At 42.7% G+C, this 25,105-nt stretch overlaps 7 protein-coding genes across 17 annotated transcripts; 3 read left to right on the forward strand and 4 right to left on the reverse strand.

Moving 5' to 3' along the window:
* Nucleotides 1–34: 34 nt before the first annotated feature.
* Nucleotides 35–2,631, forward strand: LOC135583387 (F-box/LRR-repeat protein At3g58900-like). 4 transcript variants are annotated; one of them, XM_065096383.1, is made up of 4 exons: nucleotides 35–362; nucleotides 618–1,549; nucleotides 1,642–1,800; nucleotides 1,913–2,631. In XM_065096383.1, exons 2-4 carry the CDS (start codon nucleotides 668–670, stop codon nucleotides 2,105–2,107), a joined length of 1,236 nt encoding a protein of 411 aa, XP_064952455.1. In that variant the 5' UTR covers nucleotides 35–362; nucleotides 618–667; the 3' UTR covers nucleotides 2,108–2,631. The 4 variants fall into 4 exon arrangements, with proteins under 4 accessions (XP_064952455.1, XP_064952453.1, XP_064952454.1 ...); XM_065096381.1 differs by having other exon boundaries at nucleotides 43–550; nucleotides 637–1,549; XM_065096382.1 differs by having other exon boundaries at nucleotides 43–362; nucleotides 637–1,549.
* On the forward strand, nucleotides 2,331–4,535 carry LOC103975608 (galactan beta-1,4-galactosyltransferase GALS2-like). 2 transcript variants are annotated; one of them, XM_065096380.1, is made up of 3 exons: nucleotides 2,331–2,470; nucleotides 3,038–3,943; nucleotides 4,092–4,535. In XM_065096380.1, exons 2-3 carry the CDS (start codon nucleotides 3,042–3,044, stop codon nucleotides 4,435–4,437), a joined length of 1,248 nt encoding a protein of 415 aa, XP_064952452.1. In that variant the 5' UTR covers nucleotides 2,331–2,470; nucleotides 3,038–3,041; the 3' UTR covers nucleotides 4,438–4,535. The 2 variants fall into 2 exon arrangements, with proteins under 2 accessions (XP_064952452.1, XP_009388895.2); XM_009390620.3 differs by lacking the exon at nucleotides 2,331–2,470 and adding an exon at nucleotides 2,742–2,859.
* Nucleotides 4,536–4,748: 213 nt separating this feature from the next.
* LOC103976270 (uncharacterized) lies at nucleotides 4,749–5,837 on the reverse strand. The gene has a single exon (XM_009391473.3). It carries the CDS (start codon nucleotides 5,835–5,837, stop codon nucleotides 4,749–4,751), a length of 1,089 nt encoding a protein of 362 aa, XP_009389748.2.
* Nucleotides 5,838–8,486: 2,649 nt separating this feature from the next.
* Nucleotides 8,487–11,551, forward strand: LOC135586469 (protein C2-DOMAIN ABA-RELATED 4-like). The gene is made up of 3 exons (XM_065096393.1): nucleotides 8,487–8,708; nucleotides 9,943–10,038; nucleotides 10,975–11,551. Exons 1-3 carry the CDS (start codon nucleotides 8,598–8,600, stop codon nucleotides 11,263–11,265), a joined length of 498 nt encoding a protein of 165 aa, XP_064952465.1. The 5' UTR covers nucleotides 8,487–8,597; the 3' UTR covers nucleotides 11,266–11,551.
* On the reverse strand, nucleotides 11,512–13,737 carry LOC135605855 (elongation factor 1-gamma 2-like). Of its 5 annotated transcripts, none has more exons than XM_065096392.1 (7): nucleotides 13,338–13,737; nucleotides 13,158–13,186; nucleotides 12,711–13,073; nucleotides 12,532–12,592; nucleotides 12,410–12,462; nucleotides 12,231–12,332; nucleotides 11,512–12,150 (listed from the first exon to the last, which is right to left on the reverse strand). In XM_065096392.1, exons 3-7 carry the CDS (start codon nucleotides 12,780–12,782, stop codon nucleotides 11,647–11,649), a joined length of 792 nt encoding a protein of 263 aa, XP_064952464.1. In that variant the 5' UTR covers nucleotides 12,783–13,073; nucleotides 13,158–13,186; nucleotides 13,338–13,737; the 3' UTR covers nucleotides 11,512–11,646. The 5 variants fall into 5 exon arrangements, with proteins under 5 accessions (XP_064952464.1, XP_064952463.1, XP_064952462.1 ...); XM_065096391.1 differs by having other exon boundaries at nucleotides 13,268–13,737; XM_065096390.1 differs by having other exon boundaries at nucleotides 12,711–13,186.
* Nucleotides 13,738–14,165: 428 nt separating this feature from the next.
* LOC135605854 (receptor-like protein 4) lies at nucleotides 14,166–21,088 on the reverse strand. 3 transcript variants are annotated; one of them, XM_065096385.1, is made up of 9 exons: nucleotides 20,676–20,847; nucleotides 19,002–20,054; nucleotides 18,312–18,459; nucleotides 17,791–17,862; nucleotides 17,452–17,523; nucleotides 16,304–16,375; nucleotides 16,143–16,220; nucleotides 14,691–14,875; nucleotides 14,166–14,595 (listed from the first exon to the last, which is right to left on the reverse strand). In XM_065096385.1, exons 1-9 carry the CDS (start codon nucleotides 20,830–20,832, stop codon nucleotides 14,474–14,476), a joined length of 1,959 nt encoding a protein of 652 aa, XP_064952457.1. In that variant the 5' UTR covers nucleotides 20,833–20,847; the 3' UTR covers nucleotides 14,166–14,473. The 3 variants fall into 3 exon arrangements, 2 of the variants coding, with proteins under 2 accessions (XP_064952457.1, XP_064952458.1); XM_065096386.1 differs by lacking the exon at nucleotides 17,452–17,523; XR_010484572.1 differs by lacking the exons at nucleotides 14,166–14,595; nucleotides 14,691–14,875 and adding an exon at nucleotides 16,513–16,598 and having other exon boundaries at nucleotides 16,163–16,220; nucleotides 20,676–21,088.
* A 1,332-nt stretch (nucleotides 21,089–22,420) lies between these two features.
* LOC135605856 (protein DETOXIFICATION 18-like) lies at nucleotides 22,421–24,605 on the reverse strand. Its single transcript, XM_065096394.1, has 7 exons — nucleotides 24,321–24,605; nucleotides 23,686–24,230; nucleotides 23,508–23,594; nucleotides 23,370–23,426; nucleotides 23,034–23,272; nucleotides 22,847–22,965; nucleotides 22,421–22,763 (listed from the first exon to the last, which is right to left on the reverse strand). The coding sequence occupies exons 1-7, from the start codon at nucleotides 24,561–24,563 to the stop codon at nucleotides 22,626–22,628; spliced, it is 1,428 nt and encodes a 475-aa protein (XP_064952466.1). The 5' UTR covers nucleotides 24,564–24,605; the 3' UTR covers nucleotides 22,421–22,625.
* Nucleotides 24,606–25,105: the final 500 nt, after the last annotated feature.

A 25,105-nucleotide genomic window follows, 5' to 3' on the forward strand; every position in this document is an offset into this window, starting at 1 on the left:
CTTGTTACTCTGCAATGTCTTTGCTGCTGATGTGAAAAGGATGCTGCTCTTACGATGACCAAGATCGCTGTGATTGCATTACGATTCGTGTTCCCAGTGTCGATAAGTCCTGCCACTCCGAGTCAACTTCTTAAAGAGCAAGGGACGTCATAGCCGTCCGATACAGATACATGACCATCCTGAAGATGATTGCTTTTTACAGCCGTCCGATACATACGCCGCCACTCCTGACCGTGCCAGTGCTGCACTCCGTCCACCGCCTTCCTCTCCATCTCCCCATTCTTGGCTTCTTGCTCCCGATTCTCCGGCGCCAATACCTACTAGGGCTTCCCTCGGCCGGCTCTCAAGGACGAAGCGAGAAGGTAACAATCTTGATTACCATCCCCCACTTCGTTTACTTCTCGAATCCAATCGCAATCTCGCGATTTCTTGCCGAAATCATCACCCCCTTCTCGTCTTGGATGCAACGCTTCCAAGCAAAACAACGAGATTTAGTGAAGTAACCCCTGATGAGAAGCGTGATTTCTTGTGCCGGACGATCTATTTTGTGGTTAGCAATCTCGGATTTTTCCTTTCTCTGTCTTTCGGTTTCTTTTTCTTGAGAAGAGACATGGTAGATCGATTGATTCTGTGTAGAAATCGCGCTGCTTTCCGGGCTTTTGTGGACATGGTGGACACGGACTTGAAGGGCGATACGATCAGCGAGCTTCCGGATGCCGTCCTCCACCAAATCTTGTCGTTTCTCTCGACGAGAGAGGCCGCGAGGACCAGCGTCCTGTCGACGCGGTGGCGGCCCCTGTGGTCTGCCGTCCCCTCTCTGCACTTCTACCAAGAGGAGTTCCCCCGGCGGGAATCGTTGCTGGAGCTCGTGGAAGGGGCATGGGCCGCCCGTGACGCCGACGTTACCATAAGCACCTTCCGTCTCGTGGTGTCGGAGAACATCGACCGTTGCTATGTCCGCAGATGGCTGGAGAACGCCGCAGAGAGGAACGTGGAGGAGGTCGAGATCGAGGTGTCCGTCGGCAGTGGCGACGATGGCAGCGGCATCGTGCCGGACTCCCTCTTCCGATGCCAGTCGCTCCGCAGCGTGAAACTGGTGTTGCCGCTATGGAAGGTGGTATTTGACGACGGTGCCGTCGGTCCTGGCAGCCTGACGACCATGCACCTGAAGGGGATCCAGTCTTGCAAGTCCTCCTTGGGCACGCTGATCTCCAGCTGCCCGGTACTTCAGGAGCTGCGCTTGGAAGATTGCTACTTTGACTTGCTGAAGATTACTGCAAACGAGCTCAAGTGGCTGACGGTGTCTCGCTGCATCTTCGACGCCTACAACGAGGTCGTGATCTCAACTCCAAAGCTTCTATCGTTCCACTACACTTCCGGGAAAGCACAGGGATGCTTCATTCGCGACATGGCCAATTTAGTCGATGCAAGCATCGTTCTTTTCAATCTGAGTCTTCAGAATTCAAGTGTTCGAGCATGGAGTGTCAGTGAGATCTTCAAGGGTCTTTCACATGCAAGCTCCCTAACGATTACATATCTGGGGAATCAGGTAGCTTTGCTTGGTGATTCATCCTCGAATCATATGCCTGACTGACTTCAATCTGTTTCCTAATGACAACCTTTGATCCATTGTTTGTCCAGCAGCTCTCTGTGGAGGAACACCTACAATATTTGCCTATATTTCTTAACCTCAAGTACCTCAGATTAAACATCTTGTTCTCCAGGGAGTGCATGGAAGCCATCGCCTACATGCTGAAGCACATGCCTGATCTGGAGATTTTGGTGGTACACAATGAGCTGGTAATGTCATGTCATGAAACTCTTAGCAATCAGTTTAACAGTTTCAGATACCTGGTTTTTGTTTGAATTTAATTACATGAACAGGCATTTCACATCGATTGTCCTGATACAGGTGTGGTACTCCATAATTGAAGAACACATATGGTGGACATCAAAAGAGCTTACCGGTGGAATGCTGAATCGACTCAAGGAAATCCAGCTAGGGAACTTTGGATCGAGCAACCATGAGACTGAGTTCATTGAATTTTTGGTGAAGAATGGAAGGATAGCACAAGATCACGATGGATCATCACTCCATCAAAAGTAATAGCCAGCTTAGTCCTGTTTCGGGCAAGCTGATACACATTGCCTGATTAATTAAACGTGGTTGGATGAATTTAGTCTTGTCAATGTTTCTCATCCTATATTTTCCAAATTCGTGAAAACAGTGACTCCTTTTTCTCTTTTGGAGTAAAAGAGGAGAAAATAACAGCTTACCGTGAGCTCTGCTGTTCTTGGCTATCTCACAGTACAAGCAGCGCCCGGGTCTCTACTGCAGCGATGAATTCTTGGATGCTCCTGTCATCTTCTCGTAGAGGGAGCTGTGAACAGGACGAGCTTTGTCGTTGCAGTGGGTGGAGTAATGCCCTTGTGCGAGTTTGGAGTGACTTTTTGACAAGCGTGTGGAGTGGTATGCTTTGTCTGTTTTCTAAAAAGTGATCGAAGTATTTGAGCTTTATATTTATCTGATGTTACCTCTCAATTATTGTTGTAATATCTCAATCTTTCTCAAATTGGGCGAAAGTTATGATCTTGATTAATATAATGAGGTCTACTCCAAATTTATGTTAATCATTTCATTTTCTCGCTTTGCAATGTCTCTTTGAGCTTTGATTCTCTTTGTCGTGGATTTGAGCGTAATCTTTGCTCCTCGTCTTCACTCGATGGAATCCGAAGCCAAGGAGTACAAGGACTCCAGAAAGAAAGAAAGCATGTTTGAGTGGTTTTGTCGTGGATGAGCTTCCATTAGTCTGAGAATGAGGATGGAGAAGCTCAAAGGGGAGAGAACATTATTTGCAGGTGTTACCTGCAACAATGCTGATATGAAGCTCTTTCTCGTCTCCCTTGTCCTTTTCTGCTCTTTGGTTATACTCATCGTGCAATTTCTTCCTTCTGAGATTACCATCTGCTCTTCCACTACATACAAGTGGTCATGGCCCCAATCACCACCTCATAACGTTTCTTCTGCCATTCGTAGCTTGATGAAGGAAGAGCTGACCTCTGATTCCGTGGTGAAGAGAGCTCTTAACGCTGTCGGATCCGCTGCTTACCTCTTCATACAGATGGGCGCATACCGCGGCGGCCCGAACAGCTTCGCGGTCGTCGGCCTCGCCTCGAAGCCCCTCCATGTTTTCGCCAAGCCTCGGTTCATCTGCGAGTGGCTCCCTCTTACCTTCCATGGCGACGACAACAGCTCTGTCACTGCCTCCGGTCACACCATCCTCCCCGACTGGGGCTACGGCCGCGTCTACACCGTCGTCGTCGTGAACTGCACGTTCGCGGTTGATGTCGGGGCCGATGGCACCGGAGGGTGCCTCGTGCTCCGTGCCACCACCGGCGGTGGTAGTGACCGGGCTGCGGAGACGGAAGAGAGGTTCATTGCGATGGAGGAAACTCCCGGAAGCGTCAACGTGACGATGTTTTCAACACCGCCGAAGTACGATTGCCTCTACTGCGGATCTCCGCTCTATGGCGACCTTAGCCCGCAGCGGGTGAGGGAATGGATCGCCTATCACGCGAATCTCTTCGGCTTGAAGTCGCACTTCGTGATCCATGACGCCGGCGGAGTCCACCGGGACGTGATGGAGGTGTTGAGGCCGTGGATGGAGAAGGGCCTCCTGACCTTGCAGGACGTCAGGGAGCAGGAAAGGTTCGATGGTTACTACCATAACCAGTTCCTGGTGCTCAACGATTGCTTGCATAGGTACAAGTTCATGGCGAAGTGGATCTTCGTCTTCGACATGGATGAGTTCATCTACCTGCCATCGGAAACCAAACTGGAACCACTGCTCGAATCGTTCTCCGGCTATACGCAGTTCACGATCGAGCAAATGCCAATGTCGAACACGCTCTGCCAATTCAAAGATTACGGGAAGACTTCGAGGTAGCCGCCATTTCATTCTGGTCCATATCAATTCTTGTTGCTTGCTTTATTCCTGCCACGTTATTAGACGTACACTACAACGGAGTACTCGCTATCTTCTCCCTCCTCGTATGCTGATTCCAATGGCTTTCGTGTGTGCTGCACGCAGGATGTGGGGCATTGAGAAGCTGGTGTACCGGGACGCGCGGAGGAAGGTGAGGAGGGATCACAAGTACGCGATCCAGCCGCGGAGCGCGTCCGCCACCGGCGTGCACCTCTCGCAGAACGTAGCGGGGCCGAGCCTTTCCGAAACAGGGGGTAGGATCAAGTACTTCCACTACCACGGCACCCTTGCCATGCGCCGTGACCCGTGCAGGGAGCTCCTGAACGCCACCAAGATCTTCTTCGACAACACGCCCTACGTCCTCGACGAGACACTGCGGTCGGTCGCCGGAGAAGTCAGGATGTTCGAGCTCAAGATGATCGGACCCCGTCTGGCTCACACACGAGAATGAATCATCAGACAAACACTTGGAAATAAAGATGTGCTTCGCTGTAAGATTGAAGAACAATTACATCAAAGAAGTAACTGGGAAGCCGGGGATTACTTGAAGTTACGTAGATAGATTGGAGAACTTGCACTGAAAAGGATTTACCAATGTTTTAGAGTGCACGAAAATGAAGATTGGTTAATACACTAAATGGGGTATTTGTATACATATAACCAGAGATAAAGGAATGTTTCATAAGGTTACAGATGAGATACAGGCAATCTTCATAAGAATGTTTACTTCATCTGCATCAACATGCACACCTGCGCTCGAAGCTATGCGCTCTGTGCCTCCAAGAGCGCGTTGAACTCCTCTCTCGCCTTCTGCAACCGCGGCGTGATGCAGGTAGAGGATGGCGATGCTGGATAAGAGATGGGCCCCGACGTTGAGAATCTCACGTGGCGGTTCGACGACGACGCCTGCGACTTACTCGAGCCGAACCTCGACGAGCTCTTCTTCAGAACTCCCTTGCGATCCCTGTCGAACACGAAGGCCGCACTGACAGGCGAGTCGGTGTCGTTGTGGCCGCTTCTGATCAACTCCAGTGGCAAGTCGAAGCAGGAGTGAACACCGTCATCAACATCACCGCCCAAAGCGGGCGACAACGACGACGTCCAAGACCCGCAGTCGAATTTCTCGAGAGAAACCGCCCGTGGGACAGTGCTAATCCTGCCCTTATCGATAGCCTCTTCTTCTTCGTCTTCTCGGGTGGCCTCCAATTTCTGCACCTGTTCGGCCTTGGGTTCCGCTTGGTAGGCCTGCAAGGTGACTTGTTTCTTCTTGTGGGATAAACCAGGCAAGAACAAGCATCCACACTTCACACTCTCCTCGCCTTGACGACGACGCAGTTCTCTGGGATCCTCAAAGCTGCTGTTCTCGTCTCTGGGCTCATCGACGACGCAATCTTCATTACCGGAATGCTCAGTGCTCGATCTTGTCGACAAAATGTCGATGAGGTCATCGGATGGCGCGGAGGATCTCCCCTCCCCGCACGACTTGCTCCTTCGCAGGGACATCCTCTGTTCCATGGCGAACCGAGAGAGGGCGGCCGAGTGCTGGCGAGCTAGATTGCTCCATTTCTTGGAACTCTTGTGGAACTTCGGCGAGGAGAGCGCAGAACCAGGAAGGCTGCAGCTCACAAACTTGGGCCGCGCGAGCGGCGGCAGAGACGGCAGATGCGTCATCAGATCGGCGGCAGCAGCGCCTGCCTTCACCATTTGCATCAACGATAGCGGATCCACCGATATCTGCTTCTCCGTCCCCATGGGGGAACTGAGCTTGCTGGAATCGGAATGCTCTTCGACGCAGGAATCATAGTCTGCTTCTGAGTCTGCACTCATCTGTTCTATGTGGTAAGCCGGCATGGTGCGCGTCGAAGGGATGCTACAACAGCAACAGAGGTCTCATCGGGCAAGGGATGCTTTCACGTATTTGAAGCTGCAAGGATTGACTTCAGCAGAATGGTGCAAGCACGTTGAGGTAGTGTTGTGCATGTCCTCGCCTGTTCTGGAACAGTTGACCCAATGATGCTCCAGGCAACAATGGTTATCCGTCATCTGCTTCATATTTTATATTGAGATCCAACCTGCACAGAGAACCTTGCAGCATCTCTAAGAAATGTCACCAAGAATGAGAAGAAAGGTGGACGCAGTTACATAAAATAATTCGATTGACATGCACAAATACTTCGATCATTCTCCACAATGATGACTTTAAAAGATGACACAGAGTTATTGTTTGCTAATTGAACGAAAGTACCAATTATCCTATCGATAATTTTTTGCAAAAACAGATATTAAAGTCTTGGAAGTATTTCTCCGACATTATAGACAAACAAAGAGTCACCTGGCAATATCTCAGATACATAACAGAACTGAGGATGTTGGATAAACTGGGTTATATACAATAATTAAGAATTTTGTTTCCTATAACAATTATAAAGAATAGACTTCAATTCTATCTCAAAGTATACAATCATTGTAACTCAACATCAGGTATTTATTACCATCAATTCTTAAGATATACCATATTGGTTAAAATATATATTCCTGGATACCATAAAACTGGAAGTCAATTCCAATTTTATTTATTTATTATTATAATTATTATTATCAAGGGAATGAGGATTGATTTTAATACTCGACTCAACTGGTCAATTGTCGGGATAAATAGGTATTACTCTTGTAATTAGACTAGTTTAGTATTTCGATTATTAGATTTAAAAAATTTAAATTAAGATCTCTATAGTTATGAAATTGAAACATTTAATCTTATTTACCAAACATTATCGACTTTACCGATATAAGATATAGCATGTGACAACCCGTGTACGAATAACATACAAATGATGAGCAAAAAGATAATTTAAACGATAGTAGTGGGCTAATTATATATTATTTCTGTAGTTGGGCCTCTTTAATATATTGGTTCCTAGACTTAAAAATTTTATATTGAAATCCTTATAGTGAACTATAAGTGAAACATTTAACTATATATACCCTAACACTATCGGCTTTATCAATGGAAGATACATCACGTGCATGAATGACATGAAAACGATAGATAAATATGTAATTTCAATTATGGTAGCAAATGGTGGTGCCATGGGTGGCTATTATGGTGATGGTCGATGATAACAACGTAATAGTTGACCTTGTCGATATCGATCCGAACATCGACGACGATGAGGAAGAGGAGATAAAGTAGATATGATAAGTTGATCTCAAAACCCTAGCCAAAAGGTCAATTCCCAATCTGAAAGCTAAGCACAATATGACGATTTGCTATTTCTTCGTCGTCTCGCTCGTCATATCCATCATTTCCATCATTCTTATACTGTTCCTAACCACCATAATGTCGGAGATGAGTGGAAAGGAGGATGAGGGTTTGTTATCTCTCATATTATTGGATCTATACCCTTTGAGCTTCTATTTTATGCGATGATCAGTTCTTGTCGTCCGATCAAATCCCCTTCGATCGCGAGTGGAGTTAATGTGGAAGTAGGTCAGCAACCATGCCATTGTGATCGAGGCATATGCATCATTTGTGTGCTAGCTAAAGCTCGAGAGCTTGAAGCAAGTGTGTATCTTTGTCGAGTTCGCTCGCAACCTCTCTTTCCTCACCACCCATTACCCCTTCCCAATTTTACTATGCCATCGGATGAAGTGATCATTTGAAATTTAAGCACGATATCTATGCAAATGCCTCACATACCTCCTCTTCCTCCTTCGATATTAATATAGATATAAAGTGGCACCAAAGGAGGCATAGTAGTGTGGCATCGATGTAGATACCTCACCACTCTACCTCCTGTTCCTCTTCGTCATTAATATTTGGATCGACATCAATAAGGTTGACAATCGCGTCATTGTCGTCAACCACCGCTACAACAATCACCCGCAACGCTATCGTTCATTACCACCATTGAAATTATTTTTTTGCCCATCATTTTTATGTTATTCATGCATATATTTTCACGTGTTGTATCTTCCATCGCCAAAACCGATGATACTAGAGTAAATAAGATTAAATATTTTATTTTATAATTATAAAAATTTTAATATAATTTTTTAAATCTAAAAACTAAAATGCTAAAGAGGTCTTACTATACGAAGCAATTTGTAATTAATCCGTTCTCATTATTGAAACTATCTTTTTGCTTGCACTATCTTCCGTTCATAAAATTAGAAAAGTCAGAAGAAATGAGATTAAATATTTTATTTTTATAATTATAAAATTTTTAATATAATTTTTTTAATTAAAAAATCTAAATGTAATGAGGTCTACGTACAGGAGAGAATAATCTATAATTAGCATGGAGAATAATCTAAATGTAATGACGTCTACGTAAAGGCGTCTCTCTTATTGTCCTCCAAAGTGAAAGAAGAGACAAAAAGTGACCCTTGTGGGCACCACATTTCATAAGCAGCTGCCTAAATGCCACATTAGCGGAGACGTAACCGGGTAGTCGTTTCTCTGTTTCGGACAATACCGTCTTTAAGTATACTGCTTTCCCTCGTTCGTTGTCGTCGTCCTCGTCGCCCCTGCGCCGCCGTCTCACGTGATTCGGTCTTTCTCGCAGGAGTCGTCCGTCCATCGATCATCGATCAAGAAAAAAGATACAGATGGAGAACGTCTTGGGGCTTCTACGGGTGCGGGTGCTGAGGGGCGTCAACCTCGCCTCGAGGGACGCCGGGGGCAGCGACGCCTACGTCGTCCTCCGCATGGGCGATCAGGTGATCTCACCTCCCCCCATTACTTTCTCATCTTCTAATTCTTTGATTTGCCTGCCACCACGGTGTTTGATTTGGCTCTGACCATGACACTTTTGTTGGTGTGGAGAGGGTTTCGAATTTTAGATTCTTTCTCCTTTTGGGGGTCCGCTGGTTAAGGTTGGTCTTTGATTATAGAGCTGCTGATGGTTTTCCTCGAATACAAAACAGCAAGATCCGTCTTTGGTGATCTATGGGAAAATTTTCCGGCTATGGGCACGACACTCGGCGCTGACCTGTTTGTGTCGTCAAGGTTCCTTCACCTGAATCAGGTGTAGCTGGATTTTGCATGACTAAAGTCTATTAATCCTTTTTTCGGTAGCTTTCTTTTAGGGCTGAAGATTAATTGGTTAAGTCTACTATGATTTAACCATAAAACTTGAAGAAAGAAAAAGAAAGCTATGGATAACATTATAGAATGTCAGTTTAAGTATGGTATTAACAGTCTAAGAGAGGAGACAAGTTCTCAAGATCACTTTCTTCTTCTTCCTTGATTGTGGCTGGTCAACTTCATGTTTGATTAAGTAATTTAGGGCATCCAAAACCGAGTATGGGCTCAACTTGGCCTTTTGTATTCCCTCTTGTACACTTTCGAGCAGGATTTTACAGTCATCGATTCTCTGGACCTCTGAATCACGTAGCCGGAGGAACATTTATATGCGAACAGGTCGAAACATTATGAAAAGTTCATGTGGCATAAAAAAAATTTGGAGAAAGTTAACTGTGCAATCAGTGAGATGCAAAAGTTGACAAAAGGAAAGGTTCTTTTCATGAGTTTTTTTTTAAAAAAAATCATGGACAGGCTAATTTTACGTAGTTTGGAATGAGGTGAACTGATACCCATGTTCTCCCTACTGTGTTAGATGACATATTCAGACTAATCTGAAAAGGCAAGCGAGAGAGTGAAATGTACAAAACTTGGCTATTGCTCATGCAAGCCATGGTTTATGAAGTTAGCCATGTAAAGTTGTTCTCTATAACTTTGTCATATTTTATGGAAACTTATTGTGGATAATGGTGTTAGTACCACTTGATAAAGTTTTGAGGTAGCAACATCTTCAATTGACAGTAAAAAGCCATTTATCAATTTCTCTTTGCTTTAGTCGGTGTCGCATAATTGATTCATATGGAATATCTGATTTCATAAATCCAATATGTTGGTGCTCACTCCGTTTTGTATTATCTTTTATTTGAGTAGAAATTGAAGACCAGCGTAAAAAAGAATTGTCTAAATCCAGAGTGGAACGAAGACCTGACTCTTTGTGTCACAGATCCCATTCAACCACTTAAGCTTGTAAGCATCACTTCTCCGTTGATATGCTGCTATTCTATTATTTCTATATTTTGCTTTCTAGTGCTGAAGGGTTTGTTTGTGCAAGCCAAGCTTCTTGCTAGTTATTTTGTCAATATTGGATGAGCTGAAGTTACAGACAGCCATTATGCTGCGGGTATTAACTAAGCCATAATTATAATTTCATGGAGTGTTGAGGAAATGCTTAAAGAAGATCTGGTTCAAGCTTGAATCGAGTTTGGACTTGACCTCAGTTTAAATTAAGCACAAATATTTGTTAATAACAATTTGATGGTGTTAGGTTCCTGCTTAAATTTGGTCCAAATTATGCTTGACAAGACAACTATATGAATTTCAGATGGGCTGGGTATGAAGAGAAAGACAACTATATCGGCAATCAATATATATATATATATATATATATATATATATATATATCATAAAATGGTAGGTATTGAAATTTATTGCGAATCATATGATAATCCTAGGTCATTCAAGCTCACCTCCTTTACATCTTTACTTTTAGCCAGTTATGTGGTTTTTGCATATAAAACTGCAAGACAAGTAGACAGTCTGAGTCTTGCAGACAGATCGAGGGTACACAAAGGCACTCAAAAAAAGAAAAAGTGTGAGGTAGATACTGAATGTCTTCGGTTCAATGATGGGGTATGAATGTGTAGAACTGTGAACTTACAAAATTTACAACCATAATTTTCTATCTTGTTTTCTCTTAATAATCTTGAAGGACTGTGAAAGAAAACCATGTTTTATCTTTAGGATTTTCATTTTTAGTTTCAAAAGAAAATTTTCAATTTTTAGTTTCGTTTTTAATATCATGAAAGATACAATTTTCATTCAAATTGACTAGTGAAAGCTACTAATCATGAGTTATCAAGTCCTACAACTAGTTCTTACTTTGTTGTTGATGTGGATTTACAGGAAGTTTATGACAAAGACACATTTACACCAGATGATATAATGGGTGATGCGGAGCTTGACATCCAGCCGTTCATGGATGCTGTCAAGATGGATTTGGCAGGTATTCCAAATGTCACCATAATCACAACGGTGAGACCAAGTAGGCAAAACTGCTTAGTCGACGATAGTCATATTTCTCGGAAAGATGGTTCGGTTGCCCAAGATGTTGTCCTTCGGCTCCGAAATGTGGAGAGTGGTGAAGTGGAACTGCAACTACTGTGGGTTAACATTTCACGTGCTCAAGACATCTAGCAAAGCATCGTCATAGATCTGCCCTCCCTCTTGAGGAGTCTTGGTGAATTTGTCTAGTGGTGGTGCTTCTGATCTCGCATAGTATGAGCTCAGATCTTGGTGAACAGTCTGTTGAATCGTAAGTTTGACAAAACAAAAACTCAACCATGTATCTATTTCGTAATGTTATGTACTTGTGTTTGTTGTTGGTGCTTTATGCATCACCAGGGCTCAGATCTTGGTCATGGGTACCTGTTAAAGCATAGATTTTGACAGGAATAAAAGGTTCCAACATCAATCTTATTCATCTTTACGACTTCATTTGTATATTGCTTGAACCTCCTGCTTGAGGAGGTTAGACCGAGATGTCTACATGCACTGACAGGGTAAACTCGGTACAGGTTACTCGAAGCACTTCGCTTCTGGTAGAGCTTCTCCTTCGAAGGCATCTTCCTCCCCGATCATGGCGTTGACACTCTCCCTGTTTCCCTCGTCGGAAATGTCAACCTTGGTCCACTGGTACAACTTATTTCCTTGCTCCAATTCCCCTACCTTCTCCGCGACTTCTTCTTCCACCTTGGACCGAACAGGTTCTTGAGTCGGTTCTTCAGCTTCAGCTGGCTTCTTCTGAGACGGCACAGGTGGAACAGCGTCCGCCTGCTTCACCTCACCCAACACCTTGCGGAAGTTTGGCAGGTTGACCATGGTCCAGTAGTATCGCTCGACATGAGGGAATTCTGCAGTGAAGCTCTTGGTCATGATACAGAGGAATCCAAGATACAAGTTGCACGCCATGATAATATCAGACAAGGTCACCGAATGACCGACAAGGTAAGTTTTCGATGCGAGATGGGTGTTCAGAGCACGCAGTGCCCTCTTCAACGCACGCACTGCAGCTTCCTCAGCCTAGGAAATGGCACTCCCTCTTTTAGTGGTATCCATATATGTACAAGATTCATGGGAGTATACATGATCATGTCACTGACCGCAGCAAAGTAAGGCTTAAGCCCATGTCTTGGATAGAACCACTGTGCGATATTAGGATCGATTTCCGTGGATGCAAAGTCAATCCATTGCTCGATCAGGGCCTGTTACCATGATATCAAGCATGTATACTGTCGTGAGTCCATGAGAAGCTTATGACCATAGTAAGCTGGAAACTTACATATTCGAAGAGTGAAGAGCCATAAAGAGGGTTGTCAGCCTTCAAGCGAGCAACTGGAAGACTGAGAAACATTAGCTTTTAAGCTCTTACAACTTGGCATTATGCATGCAGCCAATTCGTACCATAACGAGCTATTGCATTGCTCTCGAAGATGGGACCGTCAGGTGTCTCCAACAAAGGAACCTACAGTAACATAAACCAATTAAGATTACCGAAGACATCGAATGCAGTGACATATGGTTTCGGGCTATCGTCTCTAATTTTAAGGCGATTTGAAGTGTTTTGCTTCCCAATTCTCAACCTTGCCTATAGGGTTCATTTTAAGGAACTCAGGAGTGGTGTTGGATACACCCATTTGGAAGTTCTTGGCCATCTCGATCTCAACCCCACTGTACTCAGCTGCAATGAGTGCTTTGATCCCGTTCTTGTTCGTTCTCGTGGCATGCAACACCTGGGAATAAATGTATCGGTGATGGTAATTAGACCTGCCATATAATCAACCCCAATTCTCAACCTTGCCTATAGGGTTCATTTTAAGGAACTCAGGAGTGGTGTTGGATACACCCATTTGGAAGTTCTTGGCCATCTCGATCTCAACCCCACTGTACTCAGCTGCAATGAGTGCTTTGATCCCGTTCTTGTTCGTTCTCGTGGCATGCAACACCTGGGAATAAATGTATCGGTGATGGTAATTAGACCTGCCATATAATCATTGTTGATCCTGTGTTGAATCCTCGAGTGGACTCACCAGCGCCATGCAAGAAGAAGGCTCCGGACCTAAAACAAAAACCACATCAAAGAAGACATATATATATATATACACGAACCAAGAAGAGCAAAAAGAGAAGGAAGAAGAACCCGGAGAGTGCGAGAGGCCATTCCCTCCCGTACGCCCTTATATAGGAACGAGATGAACAGTAGGTCGCACCAAAGAAGAAAGGAAGCGGTGGCTACTGACAATGAAGCACCGGTGCTCACTATCCTGAGTGCCTACAGTCCACGGATAGCGGAGAAAACGACGTCCATGGGGTCAACCGAGTGGGAGAAGGAACACACAGTAGCTTCATCGTTCTCTGGAACTGTTGATGATAAGGGTTTTGCCGAGTGGGAGAAAGGAGGAGCAGATCGTGATGATGAGAAGCGCGAATGCTTGTGATCCATTATCTAACACCACCGAAATGGATGGATAGGAAGGTTGGATGGAGTCAAAATTAATGGATCCGTTCCATTAATTGTGTCACTCAGATCACTCATGTTCGTGTGGTGGGCGGCTCAACAGGGGAAAAATTAGGTGCATGTTTGATGGTGGTGTGGAGATCCGAGAGCTTCTCAATGGGGAAAGATTCACCTTGCCACTTTAAATTACAACTGGACATTACCACAGCTTATTGCTGATACTGTTGTCGTTTCCTAGTGCCATGTTTCGTGGGTGAGAAGGATAAACGCTTGGAAAGAACATGAATGAAACATGCTGGCATCCCTTCTTCTACTCCGGCCATCGATCATTGTAGCTGCGGTCCCTCGCCGGCGACAGAAACTCACAGCGGAGCGCCACCCACAACAAGGACTCTCGACATTAATCCATAGAACCCCTTCGATTAGATGTTTCCAAGATAGATTAGGTAGATAGATAGATAGACGGTTTGGCTCCAATCAACTCAAGCAAAACTCTACATTAATATGCATTTGCATTCCTCTGTACCCTCCGAATCAATGGGTTCTGTGAACTCACAAACAAGTTTTCCTAAAATGTTGATAAACAAAATAGCCTTCTTGTGGAACCACAAGCCACCAAAATAAGAAGGATGAAACTTGTTATTCACAATCTGCTTGACCAACATTCTTTCTCTATAATTTCTACAACAAAACCTGAAGCAGGCTACTACGAGAACGACGACAATGACAACAACCTCCTATTCCTTAAGGAGAGGGTAAGGAAACAGGTAGCAGTAGCATAATCATCACAATGACTCCTTTTCCCTAATCAAACCAACCAAAAGGGAGAAGAAGTAATACAAAGAATAACATGTTCAAAGAACTGGTACATGACACAATCTTGAGGATTCAGGAGAGTAAGTTGGAACCACTCTCGGCGTTGTTGCGAGCTTCATGTGGCCGATAGTGCTTCGTCATTTGAACATCACGCCCAAACTGTGTCCGGGCTTTGGCATATGGAGCTTCCCTCGCTACAAGAGAACAAGGCCGATAAGTTAAGACAAGGTTAGAACAGGACGTCATGTGACGTCTTCTCTTTCGGAATTTATCGATCCACAACATTTACCAGCTGCAATCTTCCGGGCACGAAGGATGTTCTCCCGTCTTTTCCACCAGATCAGCACACAGAGGACCACTAGCAGCAATGCAAACAGGGCACCAAAAGCAATGCCAATTTTCACGGCAACCGAGAGATGGGGACCACATGTAGGTAATCCAGGAATTCCGCATAGACCTGCATTACCTGTAAAACTGCACATTCCACAATAAGGATCCCGATAATGTGGAGCACACATTAATCAGATAACAATTAAGGGAATTCCATATCTCATCAATAAATAAATAGCCGAATGTGTCTCAGTGGCTATGTAGAGCTTGTGGCAGCATATCAGTGTCGGAAACCAAACTACTTGTTCAGTCACTAGCTGCATGAGGCTGATCATGAGTGTAGCTGCATTTAGAGATGATTGCATCAATGCAAAATGGGAAGAGCTGTTTTTGTTCATTGTTGCAAGTCCGGTGCTTATCAAGTGGTCCATGTCACCCCTAACTATGTCTAACCATCACTAGTATTGTAAGGGATTATTCCAACAGGAATCATGCATAGTTGATTGATTGATGTGAAACAAAAAGGAAGAGAGGAGAAGGTGAGAAAAGAAGCGAGACATGGAAAGACAAAAAAAGAACCCTCTCTATTTCAAGAGATATTAAGAGCTAATAGCTCGAAACATAAAGGTTTGATAAGGTTTCAAAAACTAGAATGCCTCACTAATCTTCCTTCCTTCCCCTTGTACAGATCCCTTGTATATTGAATCCCTCAATTACCGAATCAATGAGTCACAATTTACTAAGAGTCAAGCACAAATTACAATACATTTTAATTTCATGGTGCATTATTATAATTATCTCCTGGAATCATTTTCTTAAAATTTGATAGGATTGAGCTTAGAATTTATTGTCTTGGAACTTGGGAGTATTTAATGCTCACCATGCATCATTGACCCACTTAGAAGGGTGTCTCATAGGTCATAATCAGTGCTAATTGTGAAATAAATTGAACATATTGATCATTGGTAATTCATGCAAATTAAATTTGACAAGCGCACTCTTCATATTAAAAGGCAATGGATCAGAAAGATCACAGTTCTAGGCCGACCAATCAATTAGTTTCCTCCATTTACAAAAATGTCTTTTTCACCAATAATCTTTCTTTTTTTTCCAATCAATCAATATTAGAGACATATAAACTAGAAGATTTCCGATTCCAAACTCAAGTGAAGTTGAAAATCACTATCATTGACCACTTAAAGGTATCCACATTTTTAGTCAGCATTTAGTAATCTACTTAAAGTTGGTGAGATGAAGAAATAAGTTTCCAGCTTCAAAAGGCACTGCACTTGAGGCACCAGTAATCAAACTATTTACAGAGTGACAGCCCTCTGCATCAGAACTAGAGAATCTTAATCATGACTTAGATAAGCAAATACCAATAACTATTGTCTTAAGAGATTGTTCTTACTTGAAGCTAGCCCTGTGAAGTGGCCGTCCTCCAAGGTTTGCTGGAACTCTTCCAGATAATAGATTTCCATTAAGATTCCTGTAAGGAAATTAAGAAGCAACCTCAACATTAAATAATTTGCATAAAATTAAAAAAGATCTGATTGCAGTAGTCAATCCTACAGTATTTGCAATTTCATCAACCGGCCAAGGCTCTGAGGAATTGATCCATTGAGTTGGTTGTAGGAGAGGTCCCTACAAGGAAGTACATATAATTAGCAACTAATGCATTTCTTTGTTTGTGAACGATGGACTCCTGCACCAAAAACAAAAAGCATCTACTGTTTCTTTCCACATTCTAGCCGATGGACCTATAAAACTAGAGTCCTAACCTGGTCAAGATTTACTTAATGCAGAAAGGAACCAACCACATTTCCTACTTTGTCCTTTTATAACTTTAACTTCATAATTTTGGAATCTGTGTAAGATAGGAATCAGCAATTACATAGATAAGCATAAAAGAATCATGTTTCTGAATAAATAATGTTGCAGCTAATTGAATCAAATTATTGAACATAGCCATAGTAGACTTGACTCAACCTGATTGGATTAAGATGCTTGATGCAAATGTTTGGAAAGTAATAAACTCATCAAGTTAATTATTACTATCATATATCTCATGGAAATATCATCTTTGCTTACAGGGTAGGGTTGAATATGTTGACCTTCCCTAGAACTCATGTTGATGGAAACCTTGTGCATTTGTCATCCTTTTTTATACCTCACAGCTGAGATTTGGAGACAACATGACGTTTGCAAATGCAGATACAATTTCACTAAGAATACAGAATAGGAACGTAACTGAAATAATTACAATATAGGCACCTCTCAGGAAACAAAAGGCTTTCTGATGTGTAAAGGAGAAATCAGAACAATTTTCCATATTAAAAAAGGACAATTCGTTGTCTCAGTTAACATTCTTATATATGTCATCAAAATAGCTCTAATCAGAGAGAAGATCAGAAATGAAGCTTCATAGGGTAGACCAGTTTTGAGACAGCAATTGAATAACTAAAGCCAAGATGAAGATGCAATCATTGTGTAAACTGTCAAGATTAAACACGCATCAGCTTGTAAAATACTACTAGTTGAAATATTAGAAATCTGAGTTGACCATCCATCAAAGCCTTGCCAATTAGATCCAATAGTAGACTGGATGAACAAGGAAAGAACAAAACCCCAATGGGACAAAGCTTTCAGAATAAATACAAGATAGCATTACAAGGTTGCACCTTGTGTTGACGACAGAGAGCAGAAACAGATTAACTTACAAAATTTGCAATCCAGCAATTGTGCCAAGAGAGGATGGAATGCCCCCATATAGGCTGTTATCACTAAAGTTTCTTCAGAAAAATAAGGAAAAAAGAAAACATGTTAAGTGACTGGTTATTTTGGTAACCTTTCAAAAATAGTAACACAAATGCAGACACAAGTTAGTAAGATTGAATGAATTTAACATGAAAAGAACTGTTACACCAGATACTCCTATCCTGCAGTAAAATGAAACAAATACCATAACAATGATCGAGGAAAATCATAATATAAGTTACTCAGAAACAGAATAAAGAAAATAAAAGAAGCAAGACTTTGTACCATAAACAATGACCTACATGCTTTGCAAGTGCTGCAGCTTAGCAATGTCATTTGGCAAGAAACCTTTTAAACCCTGGTTGTCTAGACCTCTGCAAAATGGAAACATATGTAGTCAGTACTATATAAACTGTACAGAAGCTTCTCATTCAAAAGTTATGCACACATGCCAATGCATACTTAAAAGTTTGGTTGCCCAAGTTACCACAAACAAAAGATGAATAGAAGTCTTCTTAAATCATATTCTGAGCATGATTATTCAATGTCAACTCCAGTTGTCATTTAACAAGTGATTAAAGCATGTGCTAGAACCTCTATTTGGTAGTAAAATGGATACATCATATTAACTAAGAGATTCTACTTATCCAAGCAAAAAAGAGTTTTGGGTAATTATAAGTGCTGAATCTAACAGTTAAATATTTCAGAAGTATTAAGTTAAATTTCTGGAAACACTAAGTTTTATCAGTTGGGAGAGAGTCTAATAGCTTTTATTCTAAGCATAAAGCTGCATAAAAAAATAAAATTTAGATTGAGAAAGTACAGTCCATCTATAACCCATTTGACAATTTTGCGGTCAAAGTGGCAATCAACTCCACTCCAAGGATGTTGTTGAGGAACACATGGATCACCATTCCAACCAAAACGACGTGGAAGTCCCAGTGAGGTCTTCAAATTTTGCAAAGCTTTCACTGCAAAAGGCCATTTGGAGATGAACAGATACATTGTGAAAAACAGGTCTGCAGGTTCTGTACAAGTAACATGCTACCAACTATACACTTGTAGGTAGAGAAATTATTGAACAAGCTTCTAGAGGAGAGCACGAAAACAATTAAAGATGTGAAAGTAAAATTTTAGCCAAGTTGCATTCAATATAATTACAAAAATTATCAAATAGCTGAGGCCACTATGTTTGAAGTCATCTAGCATTCACTAAAGAGTCGTGCACCACAAGTCTACATTCTGCGCTTCGACTGTTTTGTTAGTTTTGGCACGCCGATCAAAATTCAACATGGCTATAACATTTGGTGAACAATTAAAATGTAACGGACAAAGTCACACCGAGAGATGGTTAAGGAAGCAAGTAATTGATAGCTTATTAAAAGAAAATGAAAATAGAATGTCAAACAAATATATTAATATGATAGTGAGGGACAAAACTCACAAAACAAGGATCAAGTTGGCTGAGAAATTCAGTCAGTTAGCAAGAGAAAAGAGAGGCCAGGACATATACCTTCCTTTGCTAAAGTTCTGGACTCTGCTACAATAACCTCAAATACCTCAATTGCGTTTATGATCGCATGACTTCCAGGTTTAGTTCGAAAAGTAATTGTTAGGGTCCTCCCACTTGCCTCAATAGTAGAATTCAGCACAAGGGCTGCATAACTTCCTCCTGTCTTTCGAATAATGTCAACATTTTCAAATGCAATATCACCATTTAGCAATATGTCGAAAACTCTTTGGCCTTCACCAGTTATTTTGGAATCAATTTCAGAAAGATGAAACCACACAGAATATTTTTTGTTTGGATCCACCTCCATTTGGAATGATAAATCAGGCTGGTCGTCATCGCCAACAATTGCTGACTGATAAAGATTCTCCGGGTAGAAGTTTGGCGATATCGATGTCTGGCTAATATTATGTTCAGTTGATGTAGGTTGACCAGAGTCCGGAAAAGATGAAACACCTAACCAGAATCTGTCCCCACCCCAGTGGTTGCCACCATAATCTTCATCAAACGCCGACTTTCCAGAACCGCATGTCATTCTTTTGGCTGTCCTAAGCACTGTTCCTTTACCCCAGAGTGGTCCAAAATAATATGCATTGTCATCAATTTGAAGGATTTCAATTGAAAGGATGGATGGATCGCCATGACCAGTGCTATGGAAACAAGTGGTGAAAGAGCTATCAGTAACAAATACATATGCCTCAACAAACGACTGCTCATCAATGTTGCTCCAACCAGACTTCAAAGAATATATTTGGGTTCCATCTATGGAGATATCAAAAGTAGGCTCACTGTCGAAACTGGGGTCTGCAATTAGCGCAAAAAACAGCCTTACTTGATAGTGTCCTCGAGGAACATTGTTGATTTTATAACAATTCTGCAGTCCATCAGACAGGGGGAAGTAGCGAAGTGTTTTCAGTGGAGGCTCGATGAAACTAGGGACTGTTGCATTTGCAAACTTTCCACTAGTATAACCGAAATCTCTATACCATAAGGTATTGGTAGGCTTAGTACTAATGTCGTCTCGAGCTCCGCAGCTAATGCGCATGGCATATGGTTCTGCTAAAAACAGGTCCATCAGAACGAAAACAATAAAGCATATGAGGCAGATTACACGAATAAACTTAATTACAATTGTCTCAATAATCTCTTGGACAAAATGCAACAATCGATAAGATCATCCTCTTGTAAACTAAACTCAGTCCAAAAGCAGCCAATCATTAATTGAGCATAAAGACGCCAACCCATTGTGTCATTCTGAGATCTAACATCACTGGAAATAAATCTAGTTTGACAAATGCAACTGGCAACAGGGCAACATAAAGATTAATTCTTTGGTCCATTCGAGTGACATGAGTAAGTGTTATGTGCAGAATAAGAGCCAAAATTGTTTCATACCTACAAAACAAATCTTTAAGGAAACATACCAAAGACTAGAATCAACATTTCAGGCAAGAATAAACAAACCCTAGAAAAGTGCCAAATGGTAAAAAAAGGAAAAAGAAAAAGGAGATGAAGGAAATCCAGTGACATAACTAGCAGGAGAACGTAGGGGAAAAGCGAGAGAAAGCAAGAACAAGAACAAGATAGATGCCTTGGAAGTCCAGATTGGGAAAGAAAGCTTCTTGATTTTGGCAAGTCCGAGGAAAAGAAAGGGAGGACCGTAGTCAAGAAGCGTACCCTTGTTCCGAGCAGCAGCTGGAATCCACAGGGAGATGGCTGATAGAATGATGCACCGGAGAAGGGGGCGACGAACTGCACATGGGAGCAGCATTCCGGCGGCTTCCCTTCTCTCCCCGCCCCTCCAGGAGCACACCCCTCCCCTTTCTCTTTCCATCACTGACACGAGCCTTAAATATTCTGGAGGCGTGGGGTTAGTTAAGCGATCAGTGCGGGACACACCAGCAACGGAGGGGCTACGGCGAGTGACTGCCGAGACATGGAACCCATTAAAGCCATGGAAAGCGAAGGGCTACGGTAATTACAGTGCAGCTCACGAGTGTGAGTTGGAGATTCTTTTGAGAGAAGTGGGGACGAGAGACGGAATACAAAATGAGGAGAACGGTGATGATGACGACGCGAGTGGTTTGTCCTCTTCTTTGGTTCTCGGCCGAGACCCAGCAGAGAGACAGACCACAAGAGAGAGCGAGAGAGAGGCTGATATGAATGTGGAGCTTTGGATTGGAGATCACGGGAGGCGAAGGTGTAATCGCGTAGAAATGATGCTACGGTGGTCTAAAAATATTATATTATATTTATATTATATATATATATATATATATATTATTCCTTTCATATTTACACTAATCAAGTGTTCAAATGTAGAAAATGTCTGTATGTTCATCCTATATGTGATTGGTATTAATTTAACTAAATTAATATATATTTTTTATAGTTAATTTTTATTTTCTCTACTTTAAAATTACTATAGGACCCTTTTTCTTTTCAACAAATATGTTCTTTATCTTATCATGTTATTTAGTATAATTGAGTGTGAATAAATCATACGAGACCATTTTTTTTATATATATTCTTCTTTTTTTTCGTTCGTTAGTCGTAGATAAATCGTCACTCACCCATCGTATTTTTACCTTTTTTTATTTTCAAGAAGGAAGAGAAGATAAAAATAGATGAGGAAGAGACAAATGAGCGATTGAATTGACCCGAATGATTCGAATCAATTTAGTGATTCAGCCAAAAAAAAAAAGATAAAATTAAAATTTATAAAAAAAAAACACCCCTTGATAATTTCTCAATAGAGTTGTGTAAGGATTTTTTAGGTAAACTATTCAAAAAAAAAACTAATAATAATATATGGAATATGTTATACCAATCACATGATCAAGCGTAGATCCCAAATCATTTATATCAGCATCAATCAGTCCCTCTTTTAAATCGAACTCGAGTTGATCCGTGCTCGATTGGCGATCGAGTTGATCCGTCATGAGGCAAATCAACTGAAAATTATTCTGATGATGGATCCATGAGTAGGTCAAGTGGCAAATCATAGACGCGTAGAGGGACCGACAAGAAGAAAAGAAAGGATACTAAAGTGGTTTTGTAATCCAATGTATTAAAGTGTGTATCACTAGTCCAACGAGAAGTAATGTCATGAAATTATTTTTGTAAAAAATAATTGACATAAAATTTACATGGTTCGATATTTATTATCTAATCAAATAACAATAATAAAATTCTCTAATTTCCAATAAATTTCTTTTCATACCTGAATTAATTAACCTCAAATTGATGGTATTCTTTCTTCGAGCTATCTGAATCCTATCAGGTCTTCAAAAATACTGACCAACTCTAACACTAGTATATTTATTTAACATCAAGGAAGAATATTTACATGATTTATTGCTAAGATCTTTGTGGATGCTACAGGCAGCATACACTTATTGCTTGATCAACAACCCAAAACAAAAAAACAACACAATACAGCTATTATAAATAGCTACAAAAGCTTAGATCATCACACACACTCTCAAGAAGATTAGCATGATATTTTGTCAAGAATAAAAATAAAAATGGGTAAAAAGGAAGAAGAGAAGACAATGCCACAGGATAGATTACTTCGGTGGTGGTGGTATGTAGCATGAATGAACTGTTTTGGGTCTCATGTAACATTCATCCTGTATAGACAAGCACCTCACTTTCTCCATCCTCGTCTGCGAGCTCTGTTCTTGTCCATTTTGTGCGAACAGTGATAACTATGAGGGCGCAGGTCTGAGAGAAGAGGCCACAAATCAGACCCATCCATAGCCCCTGCAATAGATAGAAAGCCATCGTCGATACTTGTTGTGTTTGGTTACCATGTTGTTTTGCAGGAGAGGAGAGGAGATGCTCACCTTAGCTTGGAAACCCAATTTGTAGCCGAAAAGAAGTGCCAATGGCATGCCGATCACATAAAATGCCACTAGATTAGTCAGTGCCGCCAGGTGCTGCCAGCCGCAGCCTCTGGAGACTCCTGCAAATCCCATCGATCACATAAGTTCTTGGATAAGTACTAGATTTGCCATCTAAATGTTTTAGTACCTGATAGGACTCCCTGAGCTGAGTCCAGGAGAATGGATACTGTGAGCAGGGGAGTCATGTAGGCAAATGCCTTTATGATCTCCTGGCTGTTGCTGAAAAAGCTTGCCCATAGATCATGGCCAAAAGCCAGCAGAAGAACCACCGTCACCTCGAGAAACACAGCCAGCTTCAGTGTCATTGACACCGCATTCTTGGCCTTCTCTACGTTTCGAGCACCGATCTCATTCGACACGCGTGTGCTGCGCAGCAGATTCACAGTTCAATTTACAGACTTCGAATGGGAATTTTAGAGACTATGGCTCCGAAATGAGAAGCGAAAAAGGGTATGCGATTCACCTCACAGCCGCACTGAATCCATATGTGACATTGAACGCAATTGCTTCTGTGTTCACGCTGGAAAAGCGGAGAGCTTAGACATATTTTGATCCAACTGCGAACGATAACAGGGGGTTTAAAGAGGTGATGAAATCATACCACATCGCGACCAGCGAGGTACTCAGTTCCGAGTTCTGTAGGAGCCCTGCGAGCAAGACCAAGATCTCGAACGCCCAGTACTCGAGGCTGAAACAACGGAGGAGATCACACAAAGAAAAAGGATTATGCACGGATGACTCTCCTCGGCCCAAAGAGTTGGAAGTCACCGAGTACTAACCACACCATCACAGCCGAGGGAATAGCCAACTTCATGCAGGGAATTATATGGTGAAAGGCTTCTGCAGAAAACCCTTCCCAAGTGTGTCTGAACTTTTTGGAGCAGCTCACGTAGATTGCCAACATTATAAAGGATATCCACAGTGATATGGAAGCAGAGAGCGACGTGCCCACAAACCCAAGGCCGAAGACATGGACTGTAGCGTATGTCAACCCGACATGGACGAAGAGTGGAACCACTGAGCACACGACCAGAGGGATCACCACCGTCTGCGTCTGCAGAAACCTCAACATGCACTGCAGGGAGCCGAATGCAAAGACGCCCGGAATGAGATACTTGAGATAAAGAGCCGCCATTTTCGACACCTCGGGCTCTTGGTGCAGCCAGATCAATACGGGTTCTGAGTAGTACCACAGCAGGGAGACGAAGATGGAGAAGAAGGTGGATATGATGATGGATGATTGCAAGTATAGCCCGAGCATTCGGTACAGCTTTGCGCCGTATCCTTGACCGCAGAGCGTCTCGAGAGCCCCACTCAAGCCAGTCTGAGAGAGCAAGTGGCATTAGGGCGAGCACAAGAGGCATCTTTAGTTGAGGCCAAACGTTGCTGCATGGATAGGAGTGCGGTGACGTACCATGAGGGCTAACCCAGAGACAGTACCCCAGGAGTTGCCGAGAGTGGAGCCGGCGAGCTCGACGTCGCCGAGATGGCCGGCGAACATGACGGAGATGAGGGTGATGGCGTAGTAGGACACGTTGGTGAGGATCATGGGGAAGGCGAAGAAGAGCTGAGCCCTGGCCTCAGACACGTCGATGAGCCGCGTCCACCATGCCCGTCCCTTCTCCTTGCCACGCAGCAAGGGAAGCATTGAAGCCATGGCTCCAAGTGAGAAGACTGCAGCGCTGGAGACGAGGCCATGAAGAAGAAGACTTATAGGTCAGGAATCGAATAATCCGATATTTTCTTGGTAATTCTTGGGGATTTTTCGTGGTTTCGATGGCACCACGTGATTTGCTCGACACTGGTGATAAAGTGGAGGAGAAGACGGTCGAGAATGGCATCGGCCCTGTCGATCCCAACGTCTAGTCCGACCACGTGCGGTGCATGGGCGAGCTACTGCGCGAGGGATTCACCTCTCCAGCCATGAACGACCTCCCACTGTTCCTAAGTAATGCCTCACTTTATATCTTTATCTCTCTGCACGACTCATCTGACCGATGGGTCGCCGCTTCCCTACCACTGCATTGATTGCACTGAGCTGCAATCTCTCTCTCTCTCTCTCTCTCTGACAATTTTTTTGACTGTTGGTTTCTTTGTCATCCGGAGCCATGTGAAAAGGCATGGGAGAGAGATTGATGTAGTTGTCCTCCAGATGTGAGAAGAGGCTCGCTCACAAAGGGTCCTTCAACCAGTCCAACT

The sequence above is a fragment of the Musa acuminata genome, chromosome BXJ2-2 (assembly GCF_036884655.1).
Source record: "Musa acuminata AAA Group cultivar baxijiao chromosome BXJ2-2, Cavendish_Baxijiao_AAA, whole genome shotgun sequence".
Lineage (NCBI taxonomy): Eukaryota > Viridiplantae > Streptophyta > Magnoliopsida > Zingiberales > Musaceae > Musa > Musa acuminata.